Source organism: Lytechinus pictus, chromosome 3, assembly GCF_037042905.1.
Source record: "Lytechinus pictus isolate F3 Inbred chromosome 3, Lp3.0, whole genome shotgun sequence".
Classification (NCBI taxonomy): Eukaryota; Metazoa; Echinodermata; class Echinoidea; order Temnopleuroida; family Toxopneustidae; genus Lytechinus; species Lytechinus pictus.
The window spans coordinates 33,763,021-33,782,224 of NC_087247.1; the positions used below are offsets into that span (position 1 = coordinate 33,763,021).

At 35.2% G+C, this 19,204-nt stretch overlaps 1 protein-coding gene across 3 annotated transcripts; it reads left to right on the top strand.

Moving 5' to 3' along the window:
- Nucleotides 1–1,565: 1,565 nt before the first annotated feature.
- Nucleotides 1,566–12,386, top strand: LOC129257405 (trithorax group protein osa-like). Of its 3 annotated transcripts, none has more exons than XM_054895719.2 (5): nt 1,566–2,295; nt 8,501–8,917; nt 9,788–10,030; nt 10,405–10,848; nt 11,014–12,386. In XM_054895719.2, the coding sequence occupies exons 1-5, from the start codon at nt 2,175–2,177 to the stop codon at nt 11,319–11,321; spliced, it is 1,533 nt and encodes a 510-aa protein (XP_054751694.2). In that variant the 5' UTR covers nt 1,566–2,174; the 3' UTR covers nt 11,322–12,386. The 3 variants fall into 3 exon arrangements, with proteins under 3 accessions (XP_054751694.2, XP_054751693.2, XP_063952935.1); XM_054895718.2 differs by having other exon boundaries at nt 1,913–2,295; nt 9,785–10,030; XM_064096865.1 differs by having other exon boundaries at nt 2,073–2,295; nt 8,504–8,917; nt 9,785–10,030.
- Nucleotides 12,387–19,204: the final 6,818 nt, after the last annotated feature.

Consider the following 19,204-nt stretch of genomic DNA (forward strand, 5'->3'; position numbering starts at 1 on the left):
ATGAATTTTGTTTCTTGTTTAGAAGATTCGGTGATATCGTTAGCATTAGCCTTTACCATGCAGTTTGAATAATAAGTGCAATCATTACTCTACCGGATGCCCCAGTACTGAAATTCGAACGGTGAATGTTTCAATACCTTAATTGCCTTCAAAATGATTCCTCTTTTCTTTGTTACTGATCCAAATCAAATTATCTTGGTATCAAAAATGTTTTTCGTTAGAAGAAGCTTTTAACAACAATGCAAACTAAAAATTAACATTTTGAAGATTTTGAGGTAATATACAATCTACCGTTCCGCTTTTTAGGGGTAACTTAAAAAATGGGTACACAATGGGGGGGTGAGAGATGGATAATGGGAGAGAAGAGAGACTGTTGAAAGTGAGAGGGTGGGAAATTTTGAAAGAGAAATAAGAGTGTCTGGATATGAAAGTATTCTCAGGAGATATGGTCTGACTGACCACGGATTCTTCTCGTAGGATCCATGAACTGACATTGAAAAGGTGCATTAAATTGAACGAAATGGATATTGGTAACGTTTATGTCCCAATGGGTTACATTTTAGCTCATGAAACCTGATAGAATAAATAATTGATTAACTCGGTCATCATGGTTACTACAGGTTAATGCAGGTTTATCTTGTAAGGGAAAGTAGCTCAAAACTAGTTGTCGATTTGCCTGCAAGCCATGATAATCTTGTCCATCTCTGATTTGAAGAAACGGGATTGGCCCTGAAATGTAAATGTAATTTACTGAAGAGGTAACACAGTCACTAATCCTTTTAAAAATATCAATATTATCCTATACGTTTTTCTAGCTCGCATTTTTACAACAAAAATGTTGGTTTCGTGGCAATCGTGATGGATCCATGGTGAAGTGCTAAAACTTGATATATCAGGGCCCCAATGTCTTGAAAAAATTCCCTAGCTCTTGCTGGAATATCACCTTAATATTTTTAACAAACTTGCACTTCCACGTGGCTCTGAAAAGCGGGGGTGTTGCGTCTATATATCATCTATATAAGCAACCCGGAAGCAGCACCCCCTGGAATTCTGGTAGGTGTGACAAAAGGGGAAATGGACCAAAAATAAAGTACATTTTGTATAGAAACCCTTTTTGTTTGTTTTATTTTTTTTTAGTTTTTTTTTTGGTAAAAGTTGTCGGGACCAAAATTACCTTCATTTTGTAGGATAGTGAAACCTTTTTTCCCCTTTTCAAATTAACATCAGCATCCCATGCATGTGAAAAGATCGTTTTGCACTTCCTCAAAACAAAAGATTTGCTACTATAAAAGTAATAATTATTATAATGATCATTAGATCATTCGACTGTTTTCTGAAACTCTGAATGATCGCTCGGGATCGTTTCCTGGAGTCCGAATCCCCAAATCCTCCGGCTCCCCTTTTTGTGACAACGTACACTTCTATATCGCTCATCAATTAATTTATATGAAGAATTTACTTCAAAATAAAATAAACGAAGAAATCGTAGTGCTTTCTAATGTAATTGCGAATTCGATACCCATCATCTTTTCCAGATAATTTTACTATGGGATTAAGTCCAGCTCAGCGCTCTCTTAATTTCCGCAATATGGTCAACTAATAAGGTCATCTTAATTGCCAATGCAGTTCCTGCGATTTCATATCATATTGTAACACATTGATAACACGTCTTGAAACTGACCACCCTAACGTACCCTGCATGACCGTCCAGATCTGACTGACCACATAATAATCATAAAGCGATAGAATAATTGCTCGTGTTTATGAATTGTCTTCCAAACACACTCCCCGAGGCTTGAGATTCTTCTTCAGGTGACGACTTGGAGCCTCCGGGAAATCCGCATTACGTAAGATTATGCAACATTGTAGAAGCTCACTCAGCCTAATATGCAAATGAGAGTGACCAACGAACAGACGTTGCGTGGCTTTCCAAGGTCTTCATGTAAATGTGTGTCAACTGACCATTGTATGTGTCGCGTTAGGAATGCACATGTATGTTCGGTGTCTATACCGAGAGATGGGTTATACTTATAGGCCTTCCACAGGAAACGTTTGGCACGGTTGGTGATGGCATTGTTGCCTTACAATTGTTTAGCTGTAAAGAGAGGTATTCTGTGACCAACAAAGGGGATCTTTAGATATAACTCAAGTTCAGAGACTCAAGAATTTCCATAATGAGCGAAGAGGAACAAATGTACGAATTTAACCCAGAATATGAAGAGGAATCTTCGACAGATTCGAAGCCATCAATTCCACCAATAAGTTCATTTACAAAGGGATCTGGTAATGGTGCAGGTAAGAATCATGTTGATTATATTCTTCTTGAAAATGTATCACTCTAAATCGCAACTCACAAACTGTCATCTAAACAGTAAGTTAAAGATCACAAGAACTTGAGGAATACCCCGCTACAGCTACAGTGCCATGCCATGCAAATACACACACCGCGCTGCTCGCTGTTGAGCATTCGCAATGCTGTTTCCACAACTCATTGTAGCATGCAGTGCGCGTTATATTCTATGACTGGTATCAAATTCCCCCAAAAGATTTCCAGTGTCCAAAAACTTTCTCTAAATGTTCTGTCACCCCAAACACGATCCAAAACACATCTTATAACATTAGTTGATATTATTGTTTTGATCTGAGCACGTGTGATTGTTGTGACCCTGGCATGCGAGAGTGAATGTAATGCGGTGTTTTCTCAGTCAAAGTTACGTAAGTTGTCGTAATTTCTTCTGTACCGTTCTATAGCGGCATACCGCTGTAGAGGACAAGAAACAATTACGTATGCAAAGGCCGCGACGCCATATTGAGTCGTTGCGTAAGGTTGTATAACATTCATGTTGTATTTGGTCAATGAATAGACTTCTTGGTTCATCGAGTGGTTTTGTCTACTTGTAAACTGTAACGATTATTAAATAATCCAAAAGCAATGACTTTGGGAGTTACATGATATATGTTGTCGGGGTTGTTGTCGACTATTCTGGCTTTGGTTTATATGGGCGTTAACCATGTCCACTTATAATATTGTACAAAAAAAAATCGCCGTTCCACTGGTCAATAGAAAAAGCCACTGTGCATGATGAGTAACTTAATTTGCATGAAACAACCATTCGTCATCGGGGGTGCATACATTATTGTGGAAACTTCGTGACGAAGAACAGTATATGATATTTACTGGTTTAGGTGTTTACTGGCGACTCTCTTCGGAATAATAATGGTATTTATTTTGCTTTTCCGCGATGACCGGAGAGATTTCCACTCTACAAGTGTACATTTTCATTTAAAGTATTTTAGGCACTATTTTAACCCGCCAACGCAAAAACTGATTTCATTTTATTTTTTTTTTCCTTTGACGTATTTTCATATAAAATATATATATGATATATATATAATGATAATAGCAATTTGGGAAAGGGGAAGACTTCCTTTTGCAAGAAAATTGAAAAGAAAATACTTGACGTGTTTCTGGTATTGATAAACTATGATGAACTAAAGTAGAATGTCTTATCATAACTGGGGTTGTTTGGATTTCATTTGAACAAAATAATAATATATATTAGGTCCTTGGCCTATTTGTAAATTGGGTACGTGTTTTTTCCGCAAAACAGCATGTAGGAATATTCTTGGAATTTAAAGAATTAGATTTAGATATCCGAATCTTTAAAATCATAGTTCTCGAGATTTGTACTCAGCGAGGAGCGAGGCCGTTTCTAGCAAGTGGCTAACATTTTTTTTATCGAGTTGCAAAACTGTATCCAGCGAGTCAGCGGCACCCCTCTCGCCCAGGCGGCTTGGGTCGGCGTGGGAAAGGGCCGGGGTCCGCTCATCGGACTTATTGGCCACTCGCTACAAACAGTCTGGCAACTACAAATACATATGGTCAAAGAGCCCTTTCTTTATGTGCCCCTGTACTCTGGAATTCTCTACCGTTAAATATAAGGACTGCACCATCCTTCCCCATATTTAAATCAATGCTCAAAACTTATTTTCAAAATAATATAATGTTCAATATAAGTTTTCATTTCATTGGATATGTAACTTTTGTGTATTGATTTAATTTGTTGCTGAATTCGTTTTACGTACACCTTTGAGAAAACCTAAATCAAAAGAAAGTCTATATTATATTGGACACTTGGATGAGGTTATATATCCTTGTGAAGTGGTATTAAATGTCAATCATTACGTGATTTGATGGGTATCAACATTCAGTATTGATTGTATGGTCATACTTCCAATTATCGTGCTGGTACCCGTATGTAGGTCCAAGGAGTTTAACAAAATTTGAATGTAACATCAAGAAGTGGTTGATCTAATTGAATGGAGATCTTTCCGAAAGGATTTGATCACTAATTTTCTATGTTGGTCTTCTTTTAAATCAACTTTCGACCCAGGTGCAATAATTTGATAAATTATGTGGGCATGAGCACAATGCATTAGCACCTACATATGGACAGCGATGCGTAAATTTAGTTTAAAGCAAAAGGACAAGTCCACCCCAACAAAAAGTGGATTTTGAATAAAAAGAGAAAAATCCAACAAACATAACACTGAAAATTTCGTCAAAATCGGATGCAAAATAAGAAAGTTATGGCATTTTAAAGTTTCGCTTAATTTCACAAAACAGTTACATGCACATCCTGGTTGGTATGCAAATGAGGGGACTGATGACGTCACCCACTCACTATTTCTTTTGTATTCTACTATATGAAATATGAAATATTCTTATTTCTCCCCCTTGTCATGTGAAATCGAGTTTTATTCCTCCATGAACTTGTGGAATTAGCATTGTTTAACATTATGTGGTTCAGTCAAGTTCTACATTATTGTCTATTCTGTAAAATTTGAAATATTGTATAATTAAAACAATAAAAAACTAGTGATGGACATCATCGACACTCTCATTTGCATATCACTGAGTTGTGCATATAACTGTTTTGAGAAAAATAAGCGAAACTTTAAAATGTCACAACTTTCTTATTTCACAACCGATTTTGATGAAATTTTCATCGTGCTAGTTAGATTTTTCTCTATTGATTCAAATCAACATTTTTCTAGGGTGGACTTGACCTTTAAGAACTGTTGTGTAAATTACTGTCTAGCACTTGACAAAAGTCCAACGAATTTACATAGACCTATAAATTAGTTTGCATTCTGGTATTCAGTAAATTTATTTAATCATTTAGTTTGTCATATTACTTATTATAAGACCTGCAAAATTCATGCAGAAATTAGAAAACTGAAACATCAGAATGGTTTTCACCAAGATTCGCATGATATTGACGATGTGTTTCACCGAGTCGTGAAGCAAGTATTCTCGTTCACTTTGTTCAGTTTAGCACAAAGCGCATACTTCTACTTGATATTAGTGTTAAAGGGATGATCCGGGCTGGAAATATTTATATCTGAATGAATAGAGTAAAAATTTACAGAGCAAAACTCTGAAAATTTCATCAAAATCTTATAACAAATAAAGTTATTGAATCTTAAACTTTAGCAATATATTGTGAAAACAAGTATCACCGTCATGAATATTCATTAGGTGGGCTTATGATGTCACATTCCCACTTTCCCTATTCTTATGTTATTGCATGAAATCATAATTGTTTCATTTTCTATGCATGTGTGAATGATATGTTTCCCTTATAATGAAATAAGTTGCAGCAATAATTATTTAATGCTCTAAAGCAGTTGTCAGTCCAATTTCTTAAGTTCTTGGAGGAAAATTTTTGAATGAACCTAATTTTATATGATAAAATACAAAAGAGCAAGTGGGGAAATGACATCAGTTTGCTCTTGAATATTCATGAAGACATGCCTAGAACTGTTTCACCGGAAGTCGGGACAATGTAAATCCTTAAAATGCCATATCTTTGTTATTCCTTGTCCGATATTGATCAATTTTCTGTTTTTGTTTGTCTGATTTTTCTTTACCTGTTCAAATCATTTTCACAATTCATTTGCACAATTAACGCTAAGTCCAATTAGACCAAATGGTACATAATTGGCTATTGGACTAACTGGTTATTACACGAATTGGTGAGTGGACGAATTGGCAGTTAGACCATGTGGGTAGTGGATGAACTGATGGTAGATGAGTTGGCAATTGGACGAATTGGTATTAGGCGAATTGGCAATAAACCATTATTTTCAGCCTGGGGTACCCCTTTAACGTCATTAGAACTTGCGCAGGGTAAAAAGAAGAAGGAATATACATTTTAGTGCAATTAATTCACTATGAAAAGGAGCTTAGTAACTAGTAATTATACATTAATTCATGAAAATCACGCTTTCTCACCCTGAAATGATTCTTCACACTTTATGCTGACTGGTATTTTGCACCATAGAAAATGTATCAAATTTTCTGTTCAAATGTTCCGTAACAGCTAGGGCAGGTGGTGTTGATATTAATGTGCCAGAAAGAAATTAGGATTAAAGGGGTACTCCGGACTGAAAATAATGGTTTATTGCCAATTCGTCTAATGCCAATTTGTCCAATTGCCAACTCGTCTACCATCATTTGGTCTACCATCAGTTCATCCACTACTCACATGGTCTAACTGCCAATTCGTCTAGTAATAACCAGTTAGTCCAATAGCCATTTATATACCATTTGGTCTAATTGGACTAAGCGTTAATTGTGCAAATGAATAGTGAAAATGTAGCTTATAGACCAACTGGTTATGATACGAAATGGTCATAGAACAAACAGTAATTAGACGAAGTGATGATTGGACCAAATGGTTATTGGACCAAATGGTTGTAAGACGAAATATTGATTTACGGAATGGAATTAGACGAAATAAATGTAGACTATGTGGTGAGTGGACGAATTGGCAATTTAACAAAATGATTATAAGGCCTACATGAAAAAAATGAAATAAAGTTATCCAAGCAAAACGCTGAAAATTTAATCGAAATCTGATAACAAATAACGAAGTTATTAAACTTTGAAGTTTAGTAATATTTATGAAAACAGTTATGTGCACGTCATGATATTCATAAGGTGAGCTGATGATGTCATGTCCCCATTTTGCTTTTTCCTTTGTAACTTTGTGAAATCATGATTTCAATTTTCCATATATGTGCGTATGGTATAGTCCCCCTGTAAACAACATGAACATACGTTGTAGCAATGGTTATACGAGACATTAAATCATTAGTAACCTAGTTCTCATATTTGGTATACAAAATTTGAATAAAGATGATTTCACATAATAAAGTACAAAAGATGAGTGGGGATATGACATCAGTTTGCTTATTGCATATTCATGAAGACACGCATGATTACTGTTTCACCAAAATTTATTCCTTGTCTAATTTGAAGGAATTTTCAGTGTTTTGTTTGTCTGATTATTAAATAATAATCAAATTGTATTATTTTCGGCTTGGATGATCCCTTTAACGTATTATGATCAAAGTGTAAAGGAACCATGTGCATTTATAAGTCGTTGGAAGTATTGGAATTCATAATGGCATCTGTTCTCTTGTGATACAATGAATACAAATTTTGCAATAAAACCATTGGCTCGTTCATCACATATGTTAAAATTGGTCTGGGCCGAATATAATTTTATGCTCAAATTATTGATATAAAATGACATGTTGCTGATGTAAGCATGCCATGGTTTGTACAAGTTCGTTCTAGCAAGTCGCTTTGCGTTTTAGAAGGCAAAATGGCCGATTTATTTAAGAAATTTGGCGGTAATCAATAACAATTTAATATCACTCCAGTAACGTATATTTTGGACCATGGACCTATTTCGTAATAGGTCCATGTTTGGACCAACTCCTTTACATGTACAATCACTATTACTACTTATTACGAATAGCGTCTTAATGGAGGTACTCCGGGCTGAAAATGATTATATCTGAATAAACAGAGTAAAATCATCCAAGCACAATGATGCAGATTTCATCAAAATCTGATAACAACGAAGTTATTGAATTTTAAAGTTTAGCAATATATTGTGAAAACAGATATATGCACCTAATGCACGTCGTCATAAATATTCATCAGGTGGGCTGATGATGTGATGTGCCCACTTTTCCTTGATTGATGTTTTTATATATGAAAGTGAAACCATAATTATTCCATATTTTCATACATACATGTAAGTGTATAATTATGATATTCCCTTATAATAAAAGAAACTGCCGCATTAAATATCTTATGTATTTAATCCATTGTCAATCCAATTCTTATTATTCTTGGATGACAAAATTTGAATTAACATAATTTCATACAATAAAATACGTAAGAACACGTGGGGTGTGACATCATCAATTTGCTCATTGAATACTCATGAAAATATCCATAGGACTGTTTCACCTTCCGAAATGTTAACTTATGTAGGATCATTAAGCGTTGGAGTTTAAAAATGTGAACATTTTCAGATTATTTGTCAATGTGTTTCCGGTAATTGTCAATGCTTCTATGAGAGCAAAGACCTTTGTGCCTATGGTATTATTATTTTTTACTTTCATTGTTTTTATACAGAAGCATTCCCCACCGGACTCTACAACTCAAAAGACAACACTCATTCGATGGCCAATCTCGAAAGCAATAACAATGACAGCAGCAACACTGATAGTTCTTCAGAATCAATGTCTGTCGCCTCCCCATCACAACAAACACTTTCCCAGCAACCTCAAGAGACACAACAACAGCCAGCACAACACCAGCAGTTGCTGCCACAACCGCAAGCTTACAACCCCGCTGCTACTGATTTTCCATATGCCAACCAGGTATTAGTCACATCAAGCTCGCAACAAGAGACAAATGGAGTTCTACCATCTCATGTTATTCACAGCGGACCTCTCCCAACTGCAATGGCACCGGCAGGGATGCCTTTGCAGGGCCATACTGTCATTCCATTCATGGCATCAAGCAGTTCTACGTCAGGACCAACTCAAAGTTAGTTAAGTTTAATTTATTAGTAACAAAGTTTATCATTTCAAATGTTCAAAAGTATGTCCTTGTCTGCCTTATCTAAATAAATAAGAAGTGAAAACCTATTGTACCACACGTTCGGGTAGTTCCCCCTAAAATCCATCACCATTCCAACTTATAACGAGATTATATGAATGTAAATGCCTTAAGAGACGTATGGTATGAAGGGAATACAATAAAGGAGTTATGATGTGGAGGGAAATATAATTTATTGAAAACCTTGGGGGGGGGGTTAAGACGTTTGAGTACATAGTCCGGTTTTATAAAGAAATATTCATTTGATTTAATCAGGTGCGGGATCAACCTAAAATTTCTGAATGTTTTGCATATTAAAACCTGTTTCCAATTCCATGTATGGAATGGACTGCAAATATCAAGATACAATCTTTGTAGCCTACTTATATATTTGTAAGATAAGTACCGAAAGGGCTTTTTCTTTAATGTAAAACATCACCGTAAGAGTTCGTTCGATAACATTTTTTTTAAATAAAGAATCGACCTTTGAAAAAGATTCACAGGCCTCTGCCCTTCGGTGAGAATTACTTGCTAGATGACACTCAATTATAATTCGCACTATAGTCTCTTTACCAAAGTTTTTGACGGGCTTAGTGGAGGATAACTAGAATTTCGATTCTTGTTTCGTTATTTGACTGCCAAAATCTGAAAACAATTATTATGGGCCAAGATCTTAGTAAGTTTGTCTCGCACCCAGAGTTTTGCACGCTTATGATTTTTTTTCTTGAAAACAGCCCTATGAAAAGACAAAATTATTAGACGATTACGTTTTTGTTATGAATCACTTTAAACTCTTCAATCTCTTTCTATTACTAGCAGGTATAATATCATCGGGTGGCCCTGAACAAATGATACAATATTCTACATCAGCCATGCATCTACTGACCTCTACAGCGCAGCCCGTTTACAGCATGCCAGCACCAGGCCAAACAAGCGCCAGTATTATTCATGTCAACGATGCCGTACCAGTACAACCAACCGTCTTACCTCATAACATTGATTTGCAGCACCACTTACAACATCAACAACAACTTCAGCAGCAGCATCATCCACCAAAAAATGGTAAGGTACTTTAGAAACACAATGGAGGGACCAGTATGGAAGAGCTATTCATAATTTTTTTTTACAAAGTTAAGCATGATTTCTGGGTAATTCTATAATAGTAAAACAAACATGTCCATTTGGATTCATGGGGTGTCCCGATTGCTAAATCATTTGATTACTAGGGAAGTATAGGCCTCTCTTTTTTTACATCCAGTTTAATGAAACTGATTAATGGTGATATTGAAACAGCTTTTTTTTATCTGTTGATTTCAATTAATCTTTTTGTAGGCAGGATATTGTAATTGTGTATAATGGGAAGAATGAAAAGTAATTAGCATTAACTTACTTTTATGGATTTCATGATTCCCTGGCTATCTCAATCTCCATTACAGGATCTGCAGAGAAGGAAGACCAAAATGATGATTCTCGAAAAATATCTCTTGCCACTCTGGTTTCACATGCCCAAATGCAACCACCGGTCCAAGCTGGTTCAAATCCAAGACCAGGTCTTCCCCCCCATCTGATGCAACTCAACCCCCCAGCACAGACCATGTCCCCACTCGGTGGTCCTGTCCCACAACATTTCGTTCCTGGTCCTGGACCAATTCCTATTCAAGGTTCCATAGCCACCGGAAACTACGGAAATGCACAGGTTTTACCTCCCCAGCCACAGCAGCAACAACAGCAAGTCCCAACGTCTGTAGTGTGCATGCCGCCTCACATGGGGCCACCTCCACATGGCATGGTTGAACAGCCAAATCCAATGATTGGTGCTGGACCAGGACCGGGTGGAATAGGGATGCCTGATGGTGTGGAAGACAGTCAGCAAAGTCCTGGTGAGTTCCAGTTCCATTTAATACTTAATGTTTATTTAAGTAGTTTAATTGTATATTCCTGATTTAAGTTTGCGCCCGAAATGTTCCTGTTTGATTAATACCTGGAAAAGGGTCTTGTAAAACGCCGCTGTTATTTCAATATTATTATTTTCCTATCTCATCCAGGATCTTCTGGAGCCAGGAGGAACAATAAGCGACGGGGTAACAAGAGAGATGTCCCTAACGATGAGAAAGATTCTCGTTATTATGAACGAAGAGACCGAAATAACAAGGCGGCGAAAAGATCGAGAGACGCACGGAAAATCAGGGAGGAACAGGTTGGCATGCGGGCGCACTATTTGGAGAAAGAGAATGATTTCTTGCGCGCACAATTAAATACTCTTCGTGAAGAAGCGAATTCTTTGAGACTTCTCCTTGCGCAACGTCCTCCTGTAAATCAAATGCAACCGACAGGACAGCCTCCTATGCAGTGATTGTGCATCTGTGAAATCGGAAATATCTTGGAAAGTATTGGATTTTCTTCAAAAGGATTGCGAGTAATACCAAATCTTTTTTTTTTCATGGTAGGCATTCGACTTCGACCGGAGTAAATGTTTACCCGACATTGACTAATAAAGTAAGATGTTTATGATGACATTACTTCTTATGCTTATATAGAGACTTGAAAACAAGGGAAATAAGTATATGCAATTTCTGACAAAAAAATAGTTCATCCATCTAAAAAAAAGAACTCCAATTCAATTAAGGCTGGCTTGGTATAGGAACGCATATACATGTATTGAAGTCCGTAAATAACTCCAGTAAATTGAAAAGCAGTTGCAAATTCAAGTTATGTTATGCAGCAGTATAAATTATTTGATTTTCTTTCCTTTTTCTGGAGAATAGGGTTAAGAAAAAATGTGATCTTCAATAATCACCAAAAACTTTAGATCATTTGTATATCACTTGCATATACTGTGATTTTATACCTCTGTTTCGATGAGATCAAATACTAACTGGTATGATTCTCATTCCTTGATATGATTCTTATTTTAGAGAGAGGTCTAAGATTGTCATTTTTTATGAAAAAAAAATCATTTCATGGGTAATGTACTTGGAATGTTGCTTTCCGATGGATGGAGATGAGTCATATATATATTTTCCCTGTCAAACACGTGTTAACCCTAACTTACCTGGGGGCCTTTTAAAGCCCCCCCCCCCCCCCTCGACATTTTTCGCGACATTTCCGCTGCGCGAAATTTTTTGACCGCGCCGCTCGCTGACTTTTTACCTTCAAGTCTCGTCCAACTTCAAAGACCAAATTTGTGACGCCCGGGCACCAGTTACGAAATAACAAAACATTTTATAACTGCATGTCAGACCAAACTTGCTCAATAACGTTTATATCATGTGCAAAGTCAGTTCAAAATCTGTTTCACTTGCAATTCATAAATAAGTGATTATTCTCACTTTTATTGACAACAGTCATTTGATTTTATGGTGTTATGACTGAAATAATGTCCCTGATGAGTTTTGTCAAAAGACGATAACAATAAAAAGATGAAAAACAAAGAAATACATATGAAATTAAAAAAACATTAAAATACATAAACAAATGACTTCGGAAGCTTTTTTTTTCATTTATAGTTGTGAAGAATTCCACAAAAAATATTTTCACCAAAAATTAGCTTTCTAGGAGCTTTATTTAGTGAATTAGAGCAAAAAAAATATGATTTTATTAATAAATAAGCATTATTAATCTATATTAAAAATATATAGATATGTGCGATTTACCTATGCAGTAGCGTAGATTATGTCATTTTTTGCCTTTGTGCTTATTTTCGTCTCGATCGCTTAATCCGTGGCCCAGATCTTAAAGGGAGGGGCCTGAAAGCCCCCCCCCCCCCCCCGGACTTTAAGCTCACAAAGTAGCCCAGGTAAGTTAGGGTTAAAATTATGCGTATGCCTAAATTTAGCTAATGATAAACGATTTCAGTTTAAATTTGAACGTTTCCACTCAGGAATATAAAAGAAATAATCACCATTTGGTTTAATTTGATGAGACAACTATTTTTGTCTGGTGATGATCCAAACGGTGATCCCGACAAATTTAACTGAAAAGAAACAAAATTTCTAACAACCAAGAAACAAATTTAAAAATTAAATCACTGAAATACTGAGGAATAAACTTTGATACCATTGTTTTTTTAACCCATCCCTATACTTGTTCTGTTAATAATACATTAAAGTATTTACAATTAGAAAAATAATTTTTGGTGTTATATAATTATGTAATGATTTATATCAAAAGGTCTCATTTACGAATAATTTGGTAGTAATTAATTCAAATATATTTAATGATAGAATTCACCAGATAACAACAGTGTGACGCAGGGGCCTGTGAACTAGTTTTGAAGAGGGGGTGCTGGTTTGGGAAAAAGATGGCTCCAAAATGAAGGTGATTTTGGTCAAATTTTCACATTTTTTCATATCAACCTGATTTTCAGGGGATGCTGCCTATGGTGCTTAACATACGCAGTACCCCAGATAAATTTTGGGGAGTGCTTCAGAACCCCCAGCACCCCGCTTCCAAAATATGGTGCGACTATTTGTCGATTTTGGGGACGGTCTAGAACTAGATAATCTTCAGAAGGTGGAATTTCTCCCCCCCCCCCCCCCCTTTGCATGGTTGTGATTAGGATAAAAATCATGAAGTTAGTAATATATCGTTTGAATGGATGAGTTCAGGTATATATATAGGCATAATTTCATATTCTTCCATGGTGTAAAAGATTACAAGTTCCAAGAACAGGTACACAAACTCTCAAAAATATTAGTACATGTATAACAAAATTATATCGGTACCTGACAATTAGTATACACGGTCAGCATTTGAATATTATGGGTAACCGCTAATCAAGGCACAAACCTTTTGAGTGAATTAACTTGAGAAATATAAGCGTGTATTATATGAAATAATTTTTTTTATTTGTATATATATTTCCTTATGAAGGTCATTACCAATGATCATTCTTGTAACAATTACCCTTTGTTCTTGTTCATTCAGGACTGACTAATTATTTTATTACAACTACTAGGCCTCTTTGTTTACCAAGAGTATAAAGTGAGAACAACCCATGCAAAAGTTGGACCTCTTCACAAATTGTTTTTCAGTCGCAAACTCTTCTGTCTTTCATTATGTGAAAATGGTGTGCTCAAAGTGTGTTAGAAAACATCTCTCCCGTCAACTTATCAGAGAAACTTATGCCTGAACGGACAGGATTTTCTCCTATGCCACTGCCTTGTAAAATGTTCAAATTTTAATTGTAAAATGTGCAATTACTCCTGGTTTAATCGCATTTCAGTTGAGATATAACATTCATATGGAACTATCATTTTATTCACAATATGTCAAAAATTTATTTGTTAATTATTTTGAGCTCTACTCGTATCAAACGATTCTTGTTTCAGAATGCTGCATTGTTTGTGATGTAACTTGGAAGTTAACATTGAAATATACATGTATCATTATTTGCAATTGGGTGGGGTCAATTTTGTTGCATGCTGTCTTTACACACACACACTTTATCATTCAATCCCCATGCTATTACTGTTAATTGTACATTTGGGGTTGTAGATATATTTGAAAATAACAATAGCTATTGTTCCTCATGATATCACCTAACGTCATAATGCATTATCATTACCCCGACTTTGCCATGTTTAGCAGAGCAGCTATTACCTCAGGAAGGCTGTGCTCTTCTGTCTCAAATTATTTATGTTATTCTACGTAATTTACTATATAAAAAAAAAGTAACTAGAAAATATTATAAATTGGTTAATTTTGTTTTCTTCTTGATGTGTGCTATATTGTTGACTTTATTTTGCCTATTTCTGTAAAATGTTTAGTGTGCCACCATATTGGATTGAATCCGTCTGTGTAGTATTGTCAGTCCTCTTTATTTCTATCATGAATATCCAATACAGTATTATCTATGTCATTATATGTTGTAATTTTTTATGCGGGTTTATTTTGAAAATGAAATAAGTTGTAAATCAGTTGAATGTCATTCGATTTTTTTTCCACAGATATACCGTGTGCCGAATGTCAAAGCCATGAATTCCCGTAAAGTGTTTTTGTATGTGCTCGTATTTCCGACAAGCTATTTTTCTTCATCTAAACAAAATGATGAAATACCGGTTTGAAGGTGAAATAAACGATATTGTCTCAACGCTAAAACGGCTGGGAGTTAATCCTCTCCCTCCCCGCAACATTTTCCGCGACGATTCCGCCACGCAAAGAAATTTAATCGTGCCGCTCGCTATACCTTTTACTGTTATGTCGCAGTCGTTCGAAACGTGATTTTGTGAGTGCCGACAATCCAAAGGGAGCCCTTTCATTGTTTTCATAACGATATGAATATTTTTACTTTCTTTGGCCAAGAATTTATTGAGTTTAGCCTAATGATCATGCTTCAAAAGCTTCTGCATGATTTCGGTGGAAAAACAAAGTAAGTATAATAGTCTATAGAGAAAGAAATACATAGGAAATGCATCAGAAAGAAGCAATGAAATATAGAAGACATTGATTTTCAAACCAAGTTTTTCCCTGACACATTCGAGGAGCTTAATAATACCTCACGTTTGTATTTACACAAAAAATGTTAAAACGGCTGTATTCAACTCACCGTACGGCCGCCATAAAGCAAGTATGACCGAGGTATTGGTGAATTAGCGCAGTAGAATTCATGTATAAATTGTAATAACTAAAATAAAATAAAATGACGTCATCTCGGAAATTTAACAATACAGTCATGTAGGTTACACCTCGCACTACCAACACCATTGTACAATTTTATTTTTTGGTCCTCGTGAGATCGGCAGCCGAGACACCAGAGGGTTGTTGCAACCCTCCCCTCCCACCAGCCAAAAAAAGGCCCGGCATATGGATTACAGTTCACATACTATGCATGCTTTCATACCTCTCGACTCTTTCTTTATGATGAATCATACTTGACAAATTAATTTTGTAGATCTTCTGTATAAATATCTCTTCTTTGTTAATTGGTTTACAAGACCAGTCATGTACGCAGCTGAATCTCATTTTGTATTTTTCTCGTCATTTTTATGATTCTGTTGTGTGGATTCATTCTTTTAATCCTTGTGGCATTTTAAACTTGTATCATGAATGGGGGAAATTGAAATGTTCACATGTGTGGAGTAAGTTAGCATATTATTGTGATTTTATGTTATATATTTTTAATATTAAGCATGATGTATATATTATGCAATCGTGAAGAAACACGAAACTTCGATTAAGTGCATCCTCTCAATGTTTTGTTCCGTGGAGAAGATAATTTCTCTAGAAAAATGAAAAGAATGAAAATAAGTGTGCATTTCATGAAGTTATAGAGAATAATGAGAATTTGGTCTATGAAAGGAATTGAAAGAGATGGAGACAGGCAGCGATGAGTACTGGTATAAGTGAAGGAAATCCCCAAAGCTTCTCATCTTTCTTATTCAGTATTTTTCGTCCCTTTCTCTTCCGAGGATGGTGTTGCAAAACGAAACAAAATGATTGCACAAGTAAAATATTGACAGTGCTGAAGCGGATGAGAATTTTTAACCAACGATGGTGGTGATTTTGATAATGATCACAACAAAGAGTGATGAATGACGTATTAATTTGTGGCAATGATGACTCGGAGCTAGGGGAAATGAGGAATACGATGGTGATCATAATGAATCAATTCAATTAATCATCATCCCTATCATCTCGCACCCCATTGATTGAGCTACGTTGCTGATTGTAATGGTAGCGATGGTTTCGCTTGTTTTAAGGATGGTATGGATGAAGGTGCTAATGATTGTCGATAAATAAACTTATGGTTATATACTGATAACTAGAATCAATTCTAAGAGCGATAAAAAAATATACAACGCGTACAACAATGAAAGCAATGCGCAGCATAGATCACAATGAACTACATGTAAGTCGTCATATGTAAGGATCAATGAGTCTTACTGAATAGGGAAGAAAGAATGGTGACAAGAGAAGTCAGAAAGTGACTGATATTGAAAGCTAAACCAGAGAACATACCAAACTGAAGTAAAAAGAATATATAACTGAACTTAATAGAAATTAAAGGAGATTCCCAAGGTACAAATAACCTGCCTGCAATAGGATATTACGCATTCCATTGGTATTGTAATGGGTTGGATGATTAGGAAATGTTGTTAGTTATGGCACAATTCTCCAACAATAAACATGGAATTGGTGTATCATTCACCTGATGCAAAAAAAAGTATCAAACTCTTGAGAATGCAATCATAATTCATTTCATACATATTTTATTTCATTAGGCCAATATTCATTCAAATTAAAGCATCATTCTCCCAGCAGAAAATAATATTTTTGAAACATTTAGCTTCATTCTATTTCCACTAATTCACATGTTTTCCTTTTAATGAAGTTACTGACTCGAGTCTTTTACATTAGCACTAGAACTCCTTATTAACAGTACTCTGTCAGCCATATGAAAATATATACATTATCTTTTATTTACACTTCAATTATACAGAATATAAGCTCATCTTGCATGACAGCAACATGTATATGCTTGCATTAACAAAAAAGTAAATAGACTCATAAAAAAAATGTATGGATAAGAAATAAGATTATAAATACTTTCAGAGACAAACCCCATTCTTTCTTCAATGTGGAATCAAATGCAACACAATGAGGCTTGTATTCTTGATAATCTTCTTGAAAATAATTGTACACAGTCACTCCTATAGCTATTGTAATCCTGTTGAGGGATTGTTAAATTAAAAGGTATCACCAGCTAGGGATACGCCTGCAAAATTAAGGTGCATGACTGTATAACCACTACTTTGAACATAACTTAGGGGTGGAGGAACAGTACAAAACAATATTCAACATTTGAAAGCCGAGGGTAATAATTATCCTCTCCCCCAAAAAGCTTTTTTTTCATTATCCTTTTAACACAAAAATGCAGCAACTGGTTCATGAGCTCAAGAGTTAATGACTTTCATCTATACCTTGCATGTCTTTGGACACCATAAATCAGAACTGTTCCAAAGCTACATATTTACACTTCAGACAAAATGAAAATTGGCTTAAGTCGTATACCGTATCAAATACAAACAGTGTGTCTAACCACAGTTAAATAAAACGTGTGAATATGTTGCTTTCATGGTGCGTAAGATCAGAACAATGTTACCAGCAAATTACAGAGAAAAACAATAAAAATGCCTAAATAAACAAAATGAAGAAAGCAAGAAAATGAACATTTTAAAATTACGTTTTGTTATATTTCATATAACATCTCCTCAATTAAGACTACATTTTCAAAGAGTTTTTTTAATAATAATTAAGAACTAATGCAATATAATCCATGTAATCATAAACTTCCTAAATTAGCATAATCATTCAATTTTTTTAAAATATGCAATAAGAAGGTTGTGGACACTACATTCCTTAGGACTGTCTAAGCCTAAAAATTTCAGTTTTGGACTTTTTTACTTTATGGATTTACAGCCAAACAGATATGGAGAATTCAAGGACATTTAACTGTCCAACTGTTTGTAGATGTTCTGGGTGATTTGCTAGCTAAGTTTTGTCATGATCTGGCTCATCTACGATCAAACCCTTACGATCAAGACCTGAATAATCATGAAAAATGGGTACTTGATGGGAAAGAAAAACTTTTTAAAAATTGTACCACTGAAATCACAATTGTAAAATAAGTCAAAATACATTTCCAAACATGAAAACAGTACTAGCGAATCCTGCAAAAGCATGACATACATTTACTTCCTGTGGAATAAATAGTTGTTCAAATCATCATCTATCCGATTCCTTAATTTCACCGATTAGACGTTATACAGTAATGCAAAATCTGTAAATTGCATGGAATTCTTTTGTGGCATTAAAAGCATCACTTTTGCAATGAACATTTAGGAAAATGGTTTTATTTCACGAAACCAATAGTTGGTCAAACATGGTACATATGGTTGATATAAAAAATGGGAAAGCCATGATTATGCAATAATATATCAACTGATTTTTTTCAAGAGATCAGCTATTAGATAAAGCATATACTACCTCCTTCAAAATAAAGATTAACATAACTTATATTCTCCGACAGATTAAAATAACTGTACTTTTCTTTTTTCACAAATTACAGATATATCCTCCCTAACTTACTCAAGCTTTCTTCAATTTCCATACTTTTTGGATTTTTCTCTTTTTTTTTCTTGTCCAATGTCGTCTCTCATTTACATCGATATAATCTACTCCTCTTCCAATCTTTGAAGAAGGAATACGGCTTTTAACAAGATAACAAAAAAAAAT

What these genes read in the sequence shown, in the direction of transcription:
- LOC129257405 (XM_054895718.2), top strand. Translation starts at nt 2,175, where the DNA reads ATGAGCGAAGAGGAACAAATGTACGAATTTAACCCAGAATATGAAGAG. An exon ending in GGGATCTGGTAATGGTGCAG is followed by an intron (nt 2,296 to 8,500) that starts GTAAGAATCATG and finishes GTTTTTATACAG; the next exon opens with AAGCATTCCCCACCGGACTC. An exon ending in TACGTCAGGACCAACTCAAA is followed by an intron (nt 8,918 to 9,784) that starts GTTAGTTAAGTT and finishes TTCTATTACTAG; the next exon opens with CAGGTATAATATCATCGGGT.